This window comes from Natator depressus, chromosome 13 (assembly GCF_965152275.1).
Source record: "Natator depressus isolate rNatDep1 chromosome 13, rNatDep2.hap1, whole genome shotgun sequence".
Lineage (NCBI taxonomy): Eukaryota > Metazoa > Chordata > Testudines > Cheloniidae > Natator > Natator depressus.
In genome coordinates, this window is record NC_134246.1 from 19,345,927 (window position 1) to 19,368,693 (window position 22,767).

The 22,767-nt window shown below is 46.7% G+C and overlaps 1 protein-coding gene across 2 annotated transcripts in view; it reads right to left on the reverse strand.

The window, feature by feature from the left end:
• JPH2 (junctophilin 2) overlaps positions 1-22,767 on the reverse strand; it is a 63,234-nt gene that overhangs the window by 38,555 nt on the left and 1,912 nt on the right. For both annotated transcript variants that reach the window (XM_074970096.1, XM_074970095.1), the window contains exon 2: positions 9,642-10,425. In XM_074970096.1, the coding sequence (XP_074826197.1) occupies positions 9,642-10,425 (784 nt within the window). The remainder of the gene's footprint in view (positions 1-9,641; positions 10,426-22,767) is intronic.

The window sequence follows — 22,767 nt, forward strand, 5'->3', positions numbered from 1 at the left end:
CCTGGAGCCTTGTCTAAACTTGGGGAAACCTCCCTAGTACTGATGGGCCTGAACCACACTCCAGCATTGCCAACTCTTGCAATTTTATTCTTAGACTCACAATGTTTGGGTTTTTTTTTCTCAAAGCCCCAGCTCATGCAGCTTTGTGAATAGATAACTATGTGAATACTTAGCTGTCATCAGTAATAATCAAAAAGAATGTTTCTACCCCTCATGGTTGTGGAGAAGAGCTTACACCATGACCTGATTGCATGCTAAACACCCACAAACCAGAAGGGAAAGAAAATGAACCCCAAATGTACTGTTATTAAAAATCTCATTATTTTAAAGCCAAATCTCACAATATTGAAGCCCACCTAGTAAGTTTTGAATGCTTGGGGGCTGGCAATACTGAACCTCCCAGATCCACATGCTCCCCAGCTTTGGGGAAGTTTACATACAGGTACAGACTTTGCAGTTATCAGCTGCCTATATCATAGACTGAATTGGAAGTCCATACTCCAGGACTAGGCATCAGTTTGGCTCCAAACGTCACAGGTGGGGGTTCAGCTCTTTCAAAGATATTCTGAACATTATGTATGGAGTTGCTTTGTGAAAGGCTGTGAGCCATTCCTTTTGCTGTTTGATTTCTCTAGTGGCTGGTGTAACCCTTTCAAATACCCCAGGACAGAATGGATGGTGGCTCTTGGATGCGGCTTAAGCAAGTCTTGACAGTTCAAGTACTTTATTACTGGAACCATACAGCTAAGGTCCACCTGAGTGGGCTCAAGTTTTATTGGCTAAGAGTCACAGGCTTTGGCTCTCAGCTGTTGCATTCTCCTGTAGCTCTGATAAACCATTGCTGTGCATTCCCTTATTTAGTCAGGGACTCTCTGCTGACTCCAGTGTTTTCAGTGCGTCATTTACACCATACATCACGGTCCCTTAAGGAGATGCTCATTCCTGCCTAGGTAATGTAAGTTTGAAAGGCTGAGCACAGGGAGATATAAGTAACATTGCTTAAGAATGTGAATGGGCAGAATAGTTCAGAAAAATGATAGGAGAGTTTCAGTTCACGTCTCAGCAGACAAGTGCCTCTGTTAGTCGAAGGGAGAGCTCAGAAGTGCCCCACAGAACACAGACAGCAAGGCTATTTAGAATTCAAAACCTTGGAGTAAACCATTTATCTGGCAAGAAGAGAGTCTCACACACAATTTTAATTGAGGCCAGCCTTTGGGAAAGAAAGTCCCAGAGTGTTTTCCTGTACCCGCAACTTCATCCCATTTCTGTTATGCTATTTATACACTGCCTGGCCTCTCCTTAAATTATTTCAGTGTATTCTTGAGAGTTTTTCCATTATGTATTAAAAGGACGATGTGGAAGCACTTTGAATCTATGTTATAAAGCCGTGGAAAAATGTATGTTCAAATAGCAGATACCCTACTGATTTTAGATGTTGTATAGCCCAACCATAAACCTGTGCTAATTTTGATTTGTGTTTGTCTCCAGTAAAAAATCCTGGTGCTTAGATACCTCCACGTGAGGCTATGGATAAATCAGTAAAGTGTGGCAGTGATTTCTTCCTGCTGTCACATACGTGGCTTTCCTGGTGATAATAAATACTATATGTCACATGACAGATATATTCCAGAGGATATTTGTTAACACAATATACAACTTTCAAGGTGTTCAAAAGACAGGGCCAAAGCTACAGTGTACACATTACAGAACACATGGAAGTGTCCCTTTAAAAAACACTGCTTTCATTCCAGTTGGCTAAGAAGTGCTAGGATTTCATTTGGCACAGATACCAAATTGCAGAGACTTGACGGGGTCACGAAGAGCTGAGCGTGACCCAGAGTGAGAAGGGTTTGCTGAATTTTCATTGTAGATCTGGCCCTTTTAAAAGTCTTTTTAGGCAAAGAAGGAAATTCACTCTCGTTAGCAACTGTAAGGACTGCTTTGTAGCTAATGACTTGAGGGGGTCTCAGGCCTCCAGAAAACCAATCAAGCTGAATCACTCAAGTCTTACCTAGATCCAGGCTCGGGCCCTCAAAAAGCAGCCAGGCCCTGTGCCTCATCTTGGATTTTTATTTTTAAGGAGATGAAAGCTGTCCCTCAGTTGCCTGTTTTCGAAGGGATCACTTACCCTCTGCTTGACAAGTTAGCACATAGCCTGCATTCTAGCACAGATGCCGTCAGGTAACCGCACAGACACCAGCCTTCCTAATTGCACAGCTCTCAGTAGCTCTGAGTTGTTTCTGCTGACCAGAAACAACAGGAGCTTCTCAGGGAAGCAGAATGCCAGCCTGACACACAAGCCATGTCAGCAGCTGCTCGACGTCTCGTGTATTTGGGGGCCTCCACCGCACAGACTCAACAAGTCTCAGGCTGGCCTAAGGGGAGATTTCCAATTGCAACCTAGCAGCCTGGAGAGCACCTTTCACTAGGGTCACCCCAAACTGAAATACTGGCCTTAGATGCATGTGTAACATAGTTATTTCTCTCGCCTTAGTACTATGCCCCATACAGAGGATCTCACTCTGCCAGTTCACAGGGGAACATACCCACAGAACAAAGAACGGAAAATCAAAGGCCACTCTTTAGAATGAGCAACATTCCCTGGCACTGTGATTCCCTCTTGAATGAAACATCCCAATACAGCTTCTTGCCATGTAGGACCGTGCCTTCTTGGTTGTTATACAACCTGGTCATTTGCCTCTACAAGGTATTTTCTTTTCACTCCCCCTAACATGATGCTTGTCCTATAGCAAACCATTGTACACTGGTAACTGACAAATAACTTCCCATGTGGTATCTCAAGACCTCATTTGTCGTCTTTCCTTAGCCACATTACCTGCACTGCATCATACATTTTCACTTAACGAGCCCCCCAGACTAGAGTAACTGATGAATGACGAGGGCCGGTTTGTGCACAGCAATTAGTGAATTCATACTGTGCCTCACTGCACCAAACATCTGGGTTGCAAGCCAGCTTGACGGGCAATCTAGTTTGCACTTGACACTCGGCAACATCACAAACACATTAACTGGGCTTAACTGAGAGCCTCTGCTCATTAGACTGGCTGTTGTAGGTCTTGAACGAGATACACTGGCAGAGCTGTGTGGCAGATCCCAGACTGGAACAGCCGGGGTTGCAGCCAGATGGGAGGGCAGTGTCCTGACAAAGCTGCAAGAGGGAACCCTGCAAACAGCCTGCCCACACTTGGCCAGTACATTCAGGGTTACATGAACATAACCGCTACAATTTTTCAATAAAATCATGAAAAGGAAAATCAAAATTTCTGAATGTGAGGTGACATAACAGGGAATGCTTCTGGATTTCTAATACAGAAAGGTTTCAGAGTAACAGCCATGTTAGTCTGTATTCGCAAAAAGAAAAGGAGTACTTGTGGCACCTTAGCGTCTAACCAATTTATTTGAGCATGAGCTTTCGTGAGCTACAGCTCACTTCATCGGATGCATCCGATGAAGTGAGCTGTAGCTCACGAAAGCTTATGCTCAAATAAATTGGTTAGTCTCTAAGGTGCCACAAGTACTCCTTTTCTTAATACAGAAAGAACTATAATGGGACCTGTCAGGGCCAAAACAATACAGTTCTGGAAGGAAAACACACTCAACTGTGCCATATTCTGGCTGGAGATGCTCAGAGACACGAGAAAATCCACAGCCAGCAGGGGGCTGCTCCCAGTTGCTGCTCCCTTTGAAACACTGCACAGATGCTGCTCCATTTCACAGCAAGAGACGTGGAAGAGGTGTGACCCAGGGGTAAAGTGGTCTATTACATGTATGTCCCCTGATCTGTCAGTGCTTGTTCCATGTAGATTGTCATGTTCCAAACAAAGGCTTGGGTTTTGGTCAGAATGTGGAAGCACATTTGTGCACAGACTGTGCAGCATAGGTGGGGGTTTCTCTTTCTTCACACCTCTGCAGCTTGCCTGAGCCGCCAAAGCTGCAAAGAGCTGGGGTTTGGGCAGGTTTTAGCATTTTGGGTTTATTTCTCACTGGTTTTAGCATGCCTCAAGGAACCTTTTACGGGGCCAAAAAAAAAGTGAGCACTGGTCTTCTTGTGATATTTCCCTTTCTGAATGGTGGAAATGCCGAGAGGAGGCCAGAACTCGATCCTTAAATGGCTCCCTGAGGTATAAAAAGCCAGTGAAAAATCATGATCACGTACAAGTACGCAGATGCTCAGATTTCCTGCAGCATCTGACTGCTTGGCCTGAGTAACCAGACCCTAACAATACCCTTGCATTCCCATATAAAGAGGAGCACTATCCTCTAAATGGAGGAGTCATGTAGCCTTACCATGCAGCTAAAGACATTTCCATAGGGACCAAAAAGCCAAGACACTTTTCATCAATTGGAACCAGGGTTTTATGCTGTTAAATTCTGCCCTGGGGTAAGCAAGGCCGTTCCATTGACTTCAGTGCACTTTCATATTGTGATTCAAGAGGCTCATTCTGTATTTTGATCCCCCAGCTTCACTACCCTAGAATTTGTGCATTAAAGAAACTATTTTACCACCCTGAAGCCACCTTCCCATTTCTGCTAAATTCCAATGTCGCTTCCTTCATAGTCCACAAATTTCAACCCTTAATTTGCAGAGCCATATGTTCCCCCTTCATAACATCAGCACATTTACCCAGGCTTACCCCAGTTTGCCTCACTGGCAAATGCCCTGCTATACACCCAGATGAGGTGGCTGCTGGTGGTTCCTTCCCTATACAGGCAAGGGGCCAACTCCTGTTTCATCACACGCAGCTTTGTTGTCAGTGCAGCTATCCTGATAGAGTCATGAGAATGTTCTTCTCCCAGGACATGCCAAGGTCTCCTACTTCAGCAGGTGGTCACAGTAGGCATTAGGATGGAGGATTTTGGTCAGGGTGTTATAGGTCACTACTGGCTGTATAGGGAGGTTTCCCCAGGGACCGAGAGTCTCTGGGTAGCTCTGATTGGAGATGAGGGATTGGAAATTCTCTTAATACTGAAAACAATTCCTGTCTCTAGAATGGTTTAGGGATGCACTCCAGGAGGGGATTGTCTAGGTCACCCAAACACTGCATAAGGTCCCTGCAGTGGTGTGGAGTCACTAGTGGGACACGGAAAGGGAAAGGGAGTTGGGACAGGGCTGTAGCAAGAAGCCAGCACTAGCCCTGGCCCTGACAGGTCTCCAAGTGAGGGAGGATAGTCCAGTTGATAGGGAGCTAGCCTAGAACTTGGCAGACCTGCATTCAAGTCCCTGCTCCCACAGACTTCCTGGGTGACTTTGGGCAAGTCACTTAGTCTCTCTGGGCCCCAGTTCCCCATCTGTAAAATGGGGATCATAGCACTGCCATGCCTCACAGGAGTGCTGTGAAAATAAACACATTAGGAATTATGAGGTGCTCAGCTGCTGTGGTGATGGGGGCCACATAGGCTATGTTTACACTGCAATTAAAAACCCATAGCGGGCCTGTGCCAGGTGACTGGAGCTTGGACTAAGAGGCTGTGTAACTGTCGTGTAGACATTCGGACTCAGGCTCTTGAACCCTGCGAGGTGGGAGGGTCCCAGAGCTCAGGCTGCAACCTGAGCCCACGTTTCTGAACGTCTACATCAGTTAAACAGCCCTTTAGCCCAAGCCCTGCGAACTTGAGTCAGCTAGCATGGGCCAGCCATGGGTGTCAAACTGCAGCGTAGACATACCCATAAATACCTTAGCTAGAGAGATAGCTCCAGCTGCGAGAGTGCCCAGAAGCCCCGTAGCAAAACTGATGAGAGGGAAAACACTCTATGGTTAGAAGAAAGTGAATGATTATCTAGCACTTTATAAATATTAGTCGCCTAGTTCTCACGCCCTCAGAAAGATATTAGACTCATTTTACAGGTGGGGAGACTGAGGCAGGGAGCAAGTGGCTTGCCCAATGTCACAGAGAAAGTCAGTGGCAGGGCTAGAGCTCAAGAGTTTCTCCAGTCAACACTCTGAGCATTAGATTTACTCTAGTCCTCAGAGCTGAGATTAAAGGAGGGGGAAGGGACACATTAACAAAAAAGACACTGTGAGTAAGGATGCTAGCCCCTTACGAAGCAAAGGCAGCAATTATGGCCCCAAAGGTAAAAATTCACTGAAACTGTAACTTGATTGTGAAGTGAACAGAAGACAAAGCTCTGCTCACCCCTTTCCTAAGTCACTACCCCCTCCTCGTCTGCACCCCCACATCCTGGCTGGATCACCTGCAAGACCAGTCCTCCCCTTGCAGCCACTCGAACACAAATTTGCAAACAGAACTCATTGCAGGCAGGCGTTGGAAGCCAGAGCAGCGCTCTCAGTATCGGGTCAGGCTCCCTGAGCTAACTGTCACAAGGGCAAACCTAGGCACTGCAGGAGTGAGGCTGGCACTGCCTGCCACAGACTACGGCAGCACACGAACCTCGATATACATTTGGTTTTAGATAGGCACCCAGGTGGAGAACCAGTTAAGCATGCTCAGAGATAATCTATCCACTGTCTCACAATGTACGAGAGGGGAGGACTCATTAAGGAAAAGGGTTGTAATGCCTTATTTCCTCTGACTCAAAAGTTCCCTTAATAGGAAATGGTTTCCAAGCTGTACTAGAGAGGACGCCGGCCCCTGTGAGAGCAGTGGACGCATTCCAACCCCTGATGGAAAACACTACAGAGTCTCCTTTGGATTTGAAGTGTAAATCGTGTCTACTAAAAAGGGCCTTATATAAACTGACCAGTGCTTGGGGATCAGCTTTGCTTCTCTAACAGCATTATTTATGGCCTTGCTGCTCTTTGAATATGCCTTTTCCAGTACATTACAAAGTCACGCAGGAACAAAGAGAGCACCAGGCCCGTCCAGATGATGTAACAGGGAGCGCCTTGTGCCAAGATGAACATGGCCCAGTGCCGCTCGCGAGCTCAGGCAGCAGCACGGATCTGTTATTTTGATCATCGCCGTCTCCACCAAGACACTCTATTGAAACTTGCAGATATTCTTCTGACAGCCTCTGCACTAACCGAGCTCGCTAAAAGCAGCCAAACTCAACATTCGCTCAGGAGCCTTGGTTCAAAACTTTGAGCTGAAATAGTATCGGGCAAAGTATCTGCCTGTTTTCCAAGGGATTTTGATGGTTTTTAAATGGAGGCACCATGCTGTATTTCACCAGGCGGATGGTATTCCCCGCACCTGCCTGGCAATGAGGCAAAGTCTTCAAAAAATCATCTCCTGAGAAGCTGAACAAAGTTAAAAGGGACAAGTCAAGAAAGAACCACAAGCCACATCCAGGCCGAACTCCCATTGACTTCAATAGCCGTTTGCCTGGGTAAGGAGTAAGTGCAAATCTAGTGCCAGATCCTGCCACCCACACTCACACTGAATAGTACATTACTCATGCCACTGAAATCAAACTGGTAACATACAAAAGGAACAGCTTGGGTTTTTTAAATATATAAGGCCAAATCCTTTGGTCCTTATTCATGGCTAGATTCCATCACCATTACTCACGCTGAAATCAGTGGGACACCTCCAAAGTAAGCTACTACTTAGCATAAGGGTGGCAGAAAACTATCCCTCAGTAAAGACCTAAGCACCTGGCCCTGTATATTTTAATAAAAACCTCCTATTCTACATTGCCAATAACTCTTTTGATCATTAAAGCTGAACAAACTTTCAAAAATCTAAATGCACTTTTTCACCACTGCTGCAGGCTCCCTTGCACTTCACTCTGCTTGTCAGGTGAAACTAGATGGGTCAATTCCATCTTCTGTTTATAGCCCATTTCACTTTGCATCTCTTCTCTGCCTTTGGTGGCATCCTGTTATGTTTGGGTCTCTAACAGTACAGGAAGAAAGATCAATTAAAAAAAACCCAGTTATTTTAAATGTGTGCCAATATTTCTATTCTCTGAGGTTTTGCAAGCCCCATCGTTTTCTTTTTTAATACAAACCTAAATTTACGACCTGAGCTACTAGCCAGTGTTGCTTTAAGCAAAGAGTCAGAAGCATTTACGTACAACCTGCAGCCATTTGACAAAATATTCTTAGTGCATAGGCAAAGCAGAGAGAACCTAACCAAAGTATTTCATATCATTACTTTCCAGAGTATCTTAAAGCAGTCCGAGCTGAGAGAACAGTTTCCAAGCTGTCAGTAGCAGAGTTTAGCTGACTTCTGCCTCGTGGCACATGAATCCTGGTAAATCATTCAGAAACCTGGGTGAATGCAAATAGATCACTGGAGCAGGTCCCCGGTCTCTGGAGTGATACACGGACAACAATGGAACTCATTGCACCAATCTGCCACCTCCCACTATTCAGTGTGGTTCCCAACTCAGGGACCTGCCTCCTGAGTGATGAAATCCAGGCAGAACCTGGCTTTAGCCCTTGACATTGTTTTGCTTGCTAAAATTAGGTTATGACAATAACCTTGTTCCCCCAAATCACTACATGCCCTGAACCCTTGTGGCACTGTGTGAGGGGAAGGAGTGGAAACCAGGGTACAGCACACACTTCTCAGGAAATGCTGAGATGTTCTGTTTGTAGCCCAGTGTGACCAAGATGTGACTATGCGCCCAACAGATGGAAAGCCCTCATGAGAAGACCAACAGCAGCTGCTGCACTATTGTTCATTATAGACCCCACATCCTGCAGTGACTCTACTGTAAGATGGAATGTTTCTGTAGTGGTGGTTTTGTTGTTGGGTTTTTCTCTTAATAAAGGAGGTGTCACCCAGATGCCAAACTGTCCCTGTGCAGAAGGCTGTCCTGATTTATTGTAGCCAAAACAGACTACTTTTCATTCTGCCCTAGTAATAAAAAATCCACCTGCTCCAATGTGTTTCACTGGGGACTAAAGGTGCCTCCCTACGTTGTTATCTCCAAACATTTCTATAAATGCTTAAGAGTATTGGCATCTATTAAGGTGTTGATGTTTCACACAGTGGACCAGATTCTCAGCTGGCATTGTCCCACTGGATGTCAACAGAGCCATGCGAATTTACACCAGCTAAAGAGCTGGCCCAGCCACCCCATCCTTTCCTGTCCTGTTGAGGTTAGTGTTAATGGCTTGGTAGCCTTCCCCAACCCCCTAGGTCTGGCCTCTGTTAGATTTTGGGGGGGGGGAACAGAGAAACCTGAAAGGCTCACAGGACCTAAGTAATTGAGCTGCGAGATGCTCAGACCATGGCCAATCTTTCTTCCTCACCCCCCAAGTCTGTCCCATCAGCTGCAAGGGTTTTAACTGATCAGTGCAAGCAACTCTATGCAGCAGAGAAGAAGCATGGTTCAGCGGTTAGAGCATTAGTCCAAGACCCTGGAGATATGGGTTCAAGTCCCTCCTGTACCACAGACTTTCCTGTGTGACCTTGGGCAAGCCACTTAGTGTCTCAACTCTTCATCTGTGAAATGGGGATAACAGCGGTCCCCTAACCCACAGGGGTGTAGTGAAGATACCCAGATAGCGAGGTGCTAGATGCTACAGTAATGGGAGCCAAACAGACGCTGAAGATAGCTTGGCTGCATGCTCCAACATATCGCTCAGCTGCAGGGAGCTCTGCTCTGTGAAAAGCAGGATTCCTAGCTACTCTTCTATAAAACTGCAAACAAACAACACAATCAGTAATGAAACCTGGTGTGCCTTTGTTAGAGCTGGAGCTCCTACCTGGAGGCTGCAATCTCAGCCTTCTGCCGGGCGATGGCTGCGGCCCTCTGAGCCCCTTCCACGCTCCTGTCCACTTTCTGCCTGATCTTGGAGCTCTTCAGTGGTATCACCCTCTTCTTCATGCCTTTGATCAGGACGTTCTGCCGGTATTTGCCTTCCTCCTTCTTGCCATCTGGCAGGGTGGTGCAGCCATAGCCATGCCGCACGTTGTCCAGCCACTCGCCCTCGTACTTCAGGCCGCTTGACCTCTCGCTCACCCCGAAGCCCGAGCGCTTGTCGTTCTTCCACTCGCCCATGTAGGACTCCGTGGTGGTGGCATCGATGTCAGACTCAAAGGGTGGGAACTCCTCCCCTTCCGCCCCTTCGCCCAAGCTGACGGTGGAGGTGGCGTCGCTGGCAGCAGAGCTGATGCCGCTCTCGCTCTTGAGGAAGCTGACTCGGCTCTTCTGGCTGGCCAGGGAGGTTTTGGACTCCGATTTCTTTAGCTTCCCCAGCAGAGAGCCCCGTCTGAAGAGGCCCCCTTTCTTCGGCTTGCTGGCTCCAGCATTCGCATACAGACTGAGGGCAAAGCCTCCCCGAGTGATAGTGGGTGACATGAGGATGCTTTCTGGGCTGCCCGCCGGCGAGTCCTGCTGTGGCAAGGTGCCGTTGCTGTGCTCACTACGGAGGGAAGACAGAGAGGTTCGGAGAGGGGAGCGGACCACAGATGCCATGCCGTATGGGACACTCTGACGGACGCCGTATCCATGGCGCATGCCATTGGTGAACTGGCCCTGGTACGTTCCTAAAGGCAAGAACAGGGACCTCGTTAAGCACGGCACTTATTTTTCAAACCGATGCCTCAATACAAAGAACAAGCACAGCAAATCAAACCACCGCATGACATAACGGCTGCCCTCGTGCCTGCGCACCAGCTGCTGCCCTCTGCTGGGAGGGAAAGGTCAGAGCTGCACAAGTGATTATCAGTTTGCAAATGTCACAGCCCCTAGAGGCAGGCGGCCTGGAGAACAGATGCAAGCCATATTCCCTGCCCTGACACACAGCGGGTGTTCTCCATTAGCTCACCTAATTCTGCTCTAATTACACCAGTTGTAAACCCAAAATCACTCTAATGCACACACTCTGGATTTACATGAGCGTGACTGGGAACAGAATCTGGCCCCAACATTTCTGGAATTTTAGGTTGTGTGTTCTACACCTGATGGCTGATTGCCATGGTATTTGTTCTCTGTGTGTGCACAGTCAGCGATGTAAACAGTTCTTCTCTAGCATCATGACAGCCCCTTCCAGTCCACTTCCTTGCTCCGCTCTTGGAGATTCACATTATTGTCCACCACTAATACTGCATATGGTGAAAATGGCTAATGTTGTATACAGTGAACGTGATCTCCCCAGGGACCAGCCACACATTGGGCTACCTAGCAGAGATGGGAAGTTAACTGAAGATTGGGAAGAAGGATGATCTTGTGGCCTGTTTTCGGCTCTTCCTGTGAGTCCCTGGGCAAGTCACTCAGCCTGAGTTCCTCATCTGAATAACAGAGATAACGACACCCTCCTACTTCACAGGGGTGTTGAGGGGCTAAATACATTAAAAGATTGTGAGGTGCTCAGATACTAATATGGCTGGGCCCAAAGAAGCACCTAGATAGACCAAAGCTGTCCTCAAAATGCTGGGGAGACTCTAGGAGACAAGTCTAAAAGCATCTGTCTTGGAGAGCAATTCCTGCAGCCCTTGAATACGCTGCCCTTCACTGTTCCCAGAACAAAGCCCATAACCTATTGTTTTGACGGATAAAGCGCCTAGCTTTAGGGATAGGTAGAAAAGAGAGGCAGCCACACCTCAGAGGCCCTCCAGCACTGACCCAAAGTTGGGATGTTTGCAGGACACCCTCTCCTTTCCCCTCACCCCTTTGAAGGATTTGCATTACACTAAGCTTCCCTCTGACTGAGGAGAGCTGAGGGTCACCCCCTCAGCATCCCCATGTGGAAGGGGACAGAACGGGGCTCATCAAAAGTTACACCAAGGAATGCCTTCCCAGTCAGGAGTGAGCAGGCTGCCTCCCTAGCACTCCCAGCTTCTACTGGCCTGGGAGGCCAGCTTCCCAAAAGCAGCTCTCTGCTTGGCAGTGCCAGGTGATTAGAGGCCTGACCCAAAGCCTATTGAAATCAGACTCCCATTAGTTTCAGTGGGCTTTGGATCAAGTTGCTAGGAGCTCTTACTGGACAACCATGGAGGCCCTTACTTGTGGTCACTTCATTTACAAAGGTCTGGATACATTCAACCCAAAATGATTCCGCTGGGGAGTTAAAATGTCCCTCCTGCCAGCCAGTTTGCCTCCAGCCATTTGAAAAGATGCCCTCTGCTGTGCAGAGTTCAAAAGGCTGCCGTGAGCCACCCATTCAGAGCAGAACTGACTTAGCAATTCATCAGCAGGTGGGTCTGCGGTGGTGGGAACACAGTGTGGACTGCAGCCGCCCCTCACTCATTACCTCAGTGTGGAGTCAAACGGCCCCTTGGGTAAGCTACTGTCATCGAATCATAGAAATGTAGGGCTGGAAGTGATCTCAAGAGATCACTAGTTCATCCCTCCACACTGAGGTAGGGTATACCTAGCCCCTCGTTGGCAGGTGTTTGTCTAACCTGTTCTTCAAAACCTCCAGGGATGGGGATTCCACAGCCTAGGTATCCTGTTCCAGAGCTTGCCTATCCTTATAGTTAGAACGTTTTTCTAACGTCCAACCTAAATCACCCTTGCAGCGAACTAAGCCAATTTACTTCTCGGGCTGCCCTCGGCAGATATGAAGAACAACTGATCACCATCCTCTTTGAAATGACCTTTTCTATATCTGAAGACTGTTACGTCCCCCAGTCAACCTTCTCTTCTCTAGACTTTGGGGAAGTCTCTTCAGCTCCTGTGCCACAGTTCCCCAGGATGTGAGTGAAGCTTAATTTCCTAATGTCAAGATCCACCCTCGGAAGGGCACTAGAGAAGGGTAGCATGGGCTACAGGGAAAACCTTTGCTTTTTGTGTTGGGGCAGGAATATCATTGTGAAGCCTCAATACAGAGCGATCGGAAAGAAGCAGTTTCACTGCTGTGGCTGCTTTGGAGGTTTCCCAAGGGGGAGCCTGTTTCCTGCCCGATCAATACCCCAGAATGCTAATTCTACTCACACCAGAATCCCTCTCTCCCTGGATTTCCCTTACTCTGTTGATACGGTTGCCTCAGTAACTGGCAAACCACCAAAAACAAAAGCAGCATTCAGCTCTGCCTCCAGCCATCGCTGAGAGTCCGGAATGGGCCATCCCCTTCTGAAATCTGCAAACCACAGCGCAGAACACGGTCCCCTGCCCTCGGTCAGCCGATGAAAGGTGCTAGTGCAGTGCCGATGTTAAATACCATTGCAAAACATGACCACTCGCCCCTCCTAAGGGCTCAGTTTCTCACGGGCAAATGGCCAGCTGTGCAGGGGACATTTTTATGGGCATCTGTTCTAAATGGGCTGCTTTCTATTAAATTGGGACAAGATACAGTGTCAGTGATTTACTGGCAGGTAGCAGAGTACGGTCACCCTTAGAGAAGCAAACCCTATGCAGAGAAGGACACAGAAAGCATCCTCCCTGCCACAACGTCAGTTACTGCATGATCCTCTGCAGACCGTGGAACCAGTGCTTAACTAACTAGCATCAGGTGAGGCTGGTGACAGCATGTGTGTCAATTCCATTAACTTTCCCTCCCTCCCCTCTCCAGCTCTCACCCAAAGGGAAGGATCAGCCGAGTTCCAAGAAATTAAATTCCACAATCTATTAGTCAAACCCAAGATGGTCCTGCCCAGGAGATGGTTTCTGATTCCTTCTTTGGCAATAATGGGAGTGAACATTTTACAGTCTCCCTGGCCAGTTCTGCCAAATAATCTTTACTCCCAAGATGCTGGTTTCATTGAAATCCTCTTTGAACCTGTCAGCAGGGTGTCAACTTACACACTCCAACAGGGAACAGAAGACGTGCCCAGGTGCAGCAGCAGCCACGAATCCCTCCCCACCATGTGCCTCTCTCCAGCTATCTATGTTCTCACATTGTACTCCTCAGCACAGTGCCTGAACACCTCAACCCTGAGCTAGGAGAACTACAGATGGTGGGAAAAGGGGAATCTAATCTTCACTTAGCATTCGCTTTCTCTGTTGAGGCAGCTAAACAAAGGGTTCAGTTAGAACTAAGAGTTGGGGTGTGAAGTGGCCACCTGCCGAATGGAAACAACCTACCATGGCAAAATTCTCTTCATGCTGTTTTCTAGCATGGTTTGGAGAAACTGCTTTAGAAAAGAGACAGCATGGTCTAGTGGGTACGGCATGGATTGGGAGTCAAGAGACCTGGTTTCCATTCCCTGCTTGGCCACTCACCAGCTGCAGGGCTTGGGCACATAACTTGACCCCTTCTCTGACCCTCTGTAAAATGGTGACAATGATCCTTTATCAAGTTTTATTACTCATCTATAAATAAGTTCACATTCTGTGTATGGATGGCCCTGGAACTCAACTGCTTTGTCTCTGCTTGTGCTGGGGTTGCAGCCTAAAAGCAGAGCTGACACATAATATGGAATGACATTAGAGACCTTTCTGTAGGACATTAGTGACCTTCAGCCTCTTTCAATGCCTTAAGGATAGAAGACTCCATTCAATATTGGTTCAATATTAACGAGCTTAAAACTGAATTCTAGCAAGTCTCTGAGGCCCACAGAGTTTAAGCGACTCACCCAAGGTCACACAGTGAGTCTGTGGCAGAGGCAGAACATGAACACCACTGACGAGAGCCCCTGATGTCTACAACTGTGCTCTGACCACTAGGCAATGCCACCTCCCAGCCATGTTCCGTAAGCACCTGTCCACACTGGAGGGGCGAGATTTTTAAGCGCCCAATTAGGTGCCCATCTCCTACCGACTGTCAATGTGTGCCTAACTCCTATAGGCACTTTTGAAAATCCCACTCTGGGTCTTTAAGTGTGTTCACTGAATCACTTTAGAGCTGGTTTAGAATGATTCAGCCCGCTCAATTTACATATAGATCGGCCGGCCAGTGATTCTACAGTCAGTTTAAGCTGGTTTTGACACTGACCACTCTTCCCAGCCCACTCTTGTTAAAAACGAATTTGTTTCAAACAGTTAAGCTCACGTGGCTAAATGCCCCATGTAGACGGGGCCTGAGCACAAACCCCAGACCGAGCACGCAGAGAAGATGAGGCACTGAAAGCCCTTGACTGAGCTCACAGCACGTTTCTGGACAAACAGGGATTCCCTGTAAAGTGCCCGGACTCAGCTTTGTGTTTTTCCATGTCACTTCCCAAGCCATGATTTATAGCCTCTCTCAGAGCTTTCACCCTCTTACCCAGCAAAAGCCATAAAACAAACTCCAGGGCCTGGCTGGGCAGCTGCTGAGAGGAGTTAGAAAGCCTGAGGTGGCCACCGCTGTGTAGCATTGAATAATGAAGTCAGTGAGCAGCAGAAAGACAACTTATTCCTGCACCAGCCTGCCTGTCACACAGCAAAGGACAGCATATGGAAACAGTCAAGGAGACAGGGATGCCCCTAGCCCCTTCCTAGCAAGATCCCCGATCAGTGCAAGGGGAGCAAGGAGGGGCAGGGAAAAAGCCAGGGGCGGGGGGCGTTGACCAGATGGAATCAATGTTAGTGTCAACCTTTACTCACAGCTCACTAACCTGCTCAGAGACACAATTCTCCTCGCACTTACAGTAGTGATTTCATTGTAGTCAATGGAATGGTGCATCCGATGAAGTGAGCTGTAGCTCACAAAAGCTTATGCTCTAATAAATTTGTTAGTCTCTAAGGTGCCACAAGTCCTCCTTTTCTTTTTAATGGAATTACAGTGGCATAAAAGCAATGTCATAGGAGGAGGATGCCCAGCAGTTAGCCCAGGGCACACAGAAAAGGAGATGCGGTCAACCATGAGTAGGGGTGAAAGGGATACAGCACTGAGTCACCTAGCGACCTTGTTACTTACCTCGCTGTAAATAACCACCTTTGGGTCTGTGAAGACAAAGCCAACATGGACCTACCTAACACCTATGTAAAGGCCAGTCTGGGTATTCGCCAAATGTGTGTTCCAGGCTAACGTTAGGGTCAGCCTATGGTAAAAGCCACAAACACCTGGAGCCTGGCAATCAATTAACAAGGTATAAAACTATAGTGAAGACAAGCCCTAAAAAAGAGGCAATGTCTGAACTAGGGGGGAAAAGTTTGTAATTTGAACCCATGATAACCAGCATGGAAAAATCTTAGTGTAGACAAGATAAGTATAGTTTTAACATATGTTAGTGGGGCTCCTCTTTAGGGTTTACGCTGACAAGCTAATGTGCCAGAACTACAACTGCCTTGTCAACATTAGGATTTTAACACATATAAGCTACTCTGGGTTAAAAATGCACCCACCTTTTATTTTCCTAGTGTAGACATGTGCAGAGTGTGCAGACAGGGTTTTGTCCTCGTTTAACTAAATTGGTTTAAAAACACACCTTGCACTAAATTGCAGCAAATTTGTACAGAGCCAAGCCCTTAGCTAATTAGTATGTGTAAAGCCTTTTAAATTCCCTGGATAAAAGGAGCTGTAAAATGGAAATGTGTAACTATTTATTCTGCATCATTAATATATGTGGGATTAGAACCATGTGCAAATCAGCCATCTTCCACTTTGTGAAGATCAAAGCTGGTTGCAGACTTTTTAAAAGTTTAAAAAATTAACTCCAAATATGGGTGGGTTGGAGGTGGGGGTGCGGAAAATGTGTGTACATTTTTTCCTAGATATTTTCCCCCTATTCTGGCCAGCTTTAGTGAACATCCACATTCAGAAATAGCAATATGTCTGCACTCCCCACAGCAACACCTTTCCTCCGAGGAAATCACAATATGACCCCCCTGCCTGGGCTCAGGCTGAGCCGATCAGGTTAGACATTTTAATGGGAAAACTTCCTCTCCTCTTCCTTCACCTTGCAAAAAAATAATCAAATACACTTCTTTTTTTTTTATGGTCACAACAACAGGTCCCGGCCTCTGAAATCTCCCAGTTGCTTTCCCCCCAAATCAGAGGCAATAGAAGAAAACTGCAGCAGTTTGGAGACCCCTGAAAATGTGACTCTTGTCCCTGATGGGGCAAACGCCTTGAGTAATCTCATTAAAGTCAGAAGCTTGGTGCTGGTAACCAGGGATGTAGAGTCGGCAACAGCTCAAAAAACCCTAAAAGTCTTCAAAGCAGTTTTGAAAAATTCTGCTTAATGGCACAATCTTCTTGGTATGAAAAATTGTCCAGAGTTGGAACAGTAGATTCTTCAGGGGCAGAGGGGAAAGGAACAGAGACCTGAGCTGGAAATCACATCTGAATAAAGGCACAGCCCTGATGCAGTCAGCCTGGCCTCTTTCCTCAGATCCACAGAGCTAGGATAATTCGCACCCATTTGTGTGAATGTGGTTTGTCTCATTCCACAGCACAGAATGGGCATTCCTCTCTCCACTACTCCCTTGAGAAATACAACTGTTCACAGGACCAAGGGTGGCCGCAGGAGAGGGGCAATTAAAGGAGACACACAGCTGTGTTCTGTCCAGCCTGGCTAAAAACACCCACTCAACACTGAGCTGGAGAGAGAGCAACGGCCCTCTCCTGCCAAGGCCCATCAGGACAAGCCCAATGATGCAAAGCAGGGAAAGGAATGTACAGAGGCAAGTGGGAGTGGGTAAACAGAATCATATTTTCTTTAGTTCTTCTTAAAAGCTTGTATAATTTTGTGAACTTAAATAAGGGTACTGGGCAGAATGAGAGCTGGTGTGGACAGCTACTGAAGTCTCCACCAGCAGAGCTTCACCAATGCATCTTAGCCCTGACATACAGTAACTCCTGCTACTCCAATCGTGAGCCCCACACAGAACCATCCTGACCCACAGTTACCCCAGGTACTGCAGCCCTGGGCCCCAAAATCTCAGCCAACATGCAGTGTGTTTTGTGATGTGGAAAACCCTGTATTTAGGACTAGGATGGACCACCGCCTCGCTTTCCCCCACGACTTAAGTCAAAGCTGGAACACACAGATTGGCAGAGGTGAAAGGCCAAAATGTTAATTTGCAGAGTCACTCAATTGTTAGCAGGGCCAGGGCAGAGGGCTGATAGATGAAGTAACAGGGTGGATGGGGAGATGTGTAGATTGGAAAGAAAAACAACAAAAAGCCAAAAATGCCCCTTTATGTCATCATCAGTGGAAAGCTTTGCTGTTTTTTTTAATGACAAGAAATCCTATGAAATGCCCCCTCCTCTCTTACCCAAAAGATACCATACCTGGCTCTTAGTAACACCTGTTAGACACATATGGGAGTCTGGCTGGTTTCTGTGTTTTTGCTGTGATTTCTAGAGATTTCTGGATCTGCTCCTAAATGGAGCTGACCCTTTCTATTTATATACACACACAAGATGGGAAGGATCAAGTTGCAGAGCAGATTAATCATTGTCTCTGAAGATTCACAAATGGATTGTGTGTGCCCTCTGCTTAGGTCAGATAATATATCACATCTTCCATAAGTAGCTGTGGTCAATTTAGTACAGAGACAGTATGATCCACAGGTCATTGAATGGGCTCAAAGGCCAGCGCTGAAATTTGAGTGTCACATAGTGTATCTCACTTCATGAACCAGGGTCCATTCTTCAGGAAACACCACCCTCTTCCCTTTCCACACTGGGCATAAGGTGTAAGATAAAAAAACTCTCACTGTAGTTTTAAAAGCTTACTTGCCAGCTTACTGGCAACAGCCAAAATAGTATCCCTAATTCTTACAGTCGTAAAGTTTCATGCACAGATACCATGATGATGGACATATTGGAAGTACTTAGTGTCATGGACAGACAGATTAAATAGACACACAAGTAAAACAAACTAATGAAAACTTAGTGCTTGCTGTTAGAACAAAAGTCACCTGAGTGAGGTTTGATTTAAGACAGTGCATAACTAAAAAGCATCAATGTTAGGGCCAAATTCAGCCTTGGTAAAGCTCCACTGGAAAGACAACATGGGCTAGTGGACAGGAAATTGGACCCTGAATTGAGAGACTGGGAGTCTGTTCCCACCTCTGCTACTGACTTGCTGCATGACCCTGGGTGAATCACTTATCCTCAGTTAAATGGTGATGCTTTCTTTGTAAAGCACTTTAAGATGTATGGAGCAACTGTACTTTATAAGCGCTGTTATTGTTATTTTTGGGGTCAATGAAGTTACACTAGGGCTGAGTTTTGCCCAAACTTCCAAGTCCCTTAGCTGTCTCTGAGGACTGCAGCTCAGAATCAGTAGGAAGTGTGAAGAATTCCATATACATTTGCTATCTGTTGTCTGCACTTGGCAATAGGCAGAACTAGCAGAAAAATCATGGTTACTGCCTCAGCTCCAGCTCTACAGAAATCCTCCTCTAAGCTTCAGTCCCCTCTCAGCTTGATTATTGCTGCTAATTCCCTCTTTGATGGCTTCTGCATGGCTCAGGTGCTCAGACTCCAGAATATGCACAGCCCCGCTGCTGCTCACCATCTGGTACACACAAACAAGCATGGCTTCATCGCTCCTCTCCTTGGTTCCCTTTCCAGGTTCCAGAAAATTGCCTTCTCTGTTTTTAAAACTCTGCACAGACTCACCTTGGCCAACCCCATGGACCTGCTCTCTTTCCTTCTCCAGCCTCCTCCCATCACTCCTCTAAGCGCACTATTTCACCACTGTTGGTGCAAGAACCTTCTTCTCTGCAGCTCCTATCAGCTGCAACAGCCTTTCTGTACCTCTTCACCTCACTTGAGTCTTCAGCTCATTTCACAGCTCACCTGAAACTCGCCTCATTGTTTCTTTTCACCTCTCCCCCTGATCTTATGACAACTGAATTTAATTATTTCCCCATGAGATGAATTTACACCAGTGCTTTCTCCCAGCTCCCCAAAAACAGTCCCGCGCTATTTAACACTGTTTTCAGGCCACAGCTTGAACACAAGACATTTTTAAAAGTTATACAATCATTGTATTGCAAAACAGGGGTTGAAGACCAGATGTTTACATTACAGCTACTTCTGTGTGGTTTAGTATGATCAAACAAACACCCAGAGCCCCTCCAGACACCCCCCATGTCTTTCTTGCACAAAAAATGATGCGTTTTGCAAATAAGGTCAGAGACTGAAGCTCAAGCAATCATTTACGCAATCCTGTAACGTGCTTACCTCATTCACACACGGGGCATTCCCAATCCTAGATCACCTTCTCCTTTACCTAAATGCACTATTCTCTTAAAGGGCTCCAGTCGCACACTTTGTCAACAGAACTATATCATGATGCTTTGAGTTAACCACGTTTAAAAAAACCCAAACATACATGTTCTAATGTGTTACAGTACATTAGGTGGCATGGTCCCTAATGAGTCTGGGTTCTGTTTTAATGTTGAACCAGACCCAATGAGTGTAAGTGACACTACTCCTGGGGAAATTCTGTGCTACTGTGCACACACAGAATTCATGTCCCCCGCAGGTCTTTTCACTGCAGAAAATGGATTCTGCTGGGGAGGCACTGCAATTACACCTTTCATTTACCAGGGGCTGCTGTGGCACCAGAAGAGAGGGCAATTGGCTCAGGTCTGGAGCAGCCAGCTACAGAGAGGGAGGGGTCAGAGGCTGTGTGCCTCAAAGCACCCTGCCCATGGGCCCAGGTGAGGAGGCACAAATATGGGGGGAATGGGCAGAATGGGTTGCACAGAGATCCTGGGGAGTCACACAGACTGGGGTTCAGAAGGGCTACTGGGGGGAGACTGGTGTGGGGACACAAGATCTAATGGGGTGATAGCATTGACCCCGGGGCTGAATAGGTGTGGGGGTGCAGGACCACATGGGGACAGGGAGGAGGAGGTGGCTGAGTGCGGATGCAGGGATACACAGGGATGGGAGCAGATGTGCCTGACTGAATGGGAGACGCTAGGGGGTCAGCCAGGATCTGCATGGGAGAGGCTCCCCACCAACTCCCTAACAATCCCTTTGCCTCCCTCCCCTCCCCCAAAAAACCCTGTTCCACACTTCTCCCACCCATACCCAACAACCCTCCAGGTTCACTCCCAGGATCCTTCCCAGCAATTACTTGCCTCTCCCTCCGCTCCTCCATTACCCCTGACTCCCCCAAGCCTTTGAACTGCTTCTGAGGGGAAATCCATTTCTGTATTGTAGTGTACATGAATTATTACTCAAAGTTCTGTATTAATATGCCCAGTAAGGGATCTATTTGTCAAAAAACATTTCCTGAATCTTTTTTGTTGTCTGTACTGTTACAGACATACTTGCTGACAGGTATTTTGAAATAAATAACCAAAATAATTGAAACTGGCATGATTACATTGTGTTATTTTGACAAATAAAATATGCAGAATTTTAAAATATTGTGCTCAGAATTAATTTTTTGGCTCAGAACTCCCCCAGGAGTAAAAGTGAGCACTATTGCCAACAGAGGTGCCATAGTTTAGATGACACATAACATTCAAGTTCTGACTCATGGCAGAGGAAACCACTATAGTGGTGGATTTTTGTTTTGTTTTGGGGGCAGAAGTGGGGAAGTGTTCACCCTGGGGCAGTTAAACTCCAATTTTTGTGCCAATATTTTGCCTGCCCAGATGTCCTTCTTCTGTAGTGCTAATGTGTGCTATTGAATATCTGCACCATCACATCCCAAAGGTAGCTGCATTTTACTGGTGGATCAAGCAATCGCTGCATATGGTTTAAGACAGTATGACATCCTTCAGAATTAAAGGTGTTATATAAATGAAAGATATTAGCTGGATAACAGCTGTATGAGTGTGTCATAACACTAAACATATACATACCTTACAAATGACCTAAAGATCCTCATGTCAAACACATAGTTTAGCCCCTACCCTCTATTATCACGGTATAGTAAACTGCATTGGATTATTTAACAAATCACACAGCCTGAAGATAGAAGAAGAATGAAGTTTAAAGAACTGGACAAATGAAATTGGTCATCTCTAATCTGCAACTTTAACTGCAACTTTATGTGCCATAAGTGTAAGAACCTCAGCACTTGCTTAAAGTTAGGCATGTGCTTAAGTAACTTGCTGAATAAGGGCACATTAAAGCAAAGCCCCGGAAAGCCAATACTGTAGCTTGAACTCTCCTATTATTTGAAGGGGTTCTCGCAACAAAATTTTTTTCTCACCAACAAAACTCTTGCTGGTGGCCACTCTGACAAATTTTCCTAAAATGCTTAATTAACTTTAGGAAAAACAAATAAATATGCACATATATGTGTCCAAATAATTGTAATTTATTTATGTAGGGTTTTTTGCAGACTCAATAATAAAAATAATGGACACTTGTCTCTAGTCTTTACTGGACTGAAACAGAATAGAAACTCAAATAAGGTGCTTTGCATGTTTTGCTTTTTGGTTGATTTTTTTTTTTTAGACTTGCTAGCTAGTAAGTCTGCTAGTGTGAAAAGTAATATTTGTAAATAGTATTTTCACAGCAGACTTACTTAGCCCCAGCAAGCTGGGAGACAAATTAAGCCCAGGATGGGAAGGTGGGGAGGGAGACGAGGGGTGATGTGGGGGCTAGAGGTGGCAGCTGGGGTTGGGGCAATGGAGTGAGCCCAGAACCTGGGGTCCCGCTGCATGGCTGGAGACTGGAAGAGGCAGGAGGGGCCAGAGTGACATGTGGGGGGTGAGCCTGGGACCGGATCTCCGGGGCCGGAACCCGAAGCCCTGTGGCTGGGGGCCGGAGTCTTATGCCGCACGACCAGAGACTACCACCCACCACGCCAGGGCTGAAGCTCAAGCAGCATCACCCCGGGAAGATGGAGAACTCACACTGGTTACCTGATCCTACAGTGGTTGTGGCTTCAGAAGGGGGCATGGACCAGCACCTGCTGGCAACACTGGGGGAGGGATTGCTGCTTTGCCGCTCCCCCAGTCAGCACCCAGGAGGCTGTGGCCGCAGTTGAGAAACGCTGTAAATGTGATATGCTTTTTTATTATGAAGAGATACATTTCTCAAATTATTTTTCTTCGTAAATAATTGGCATTGTGGGTCCTGAATAATAATAAAGTGCAAT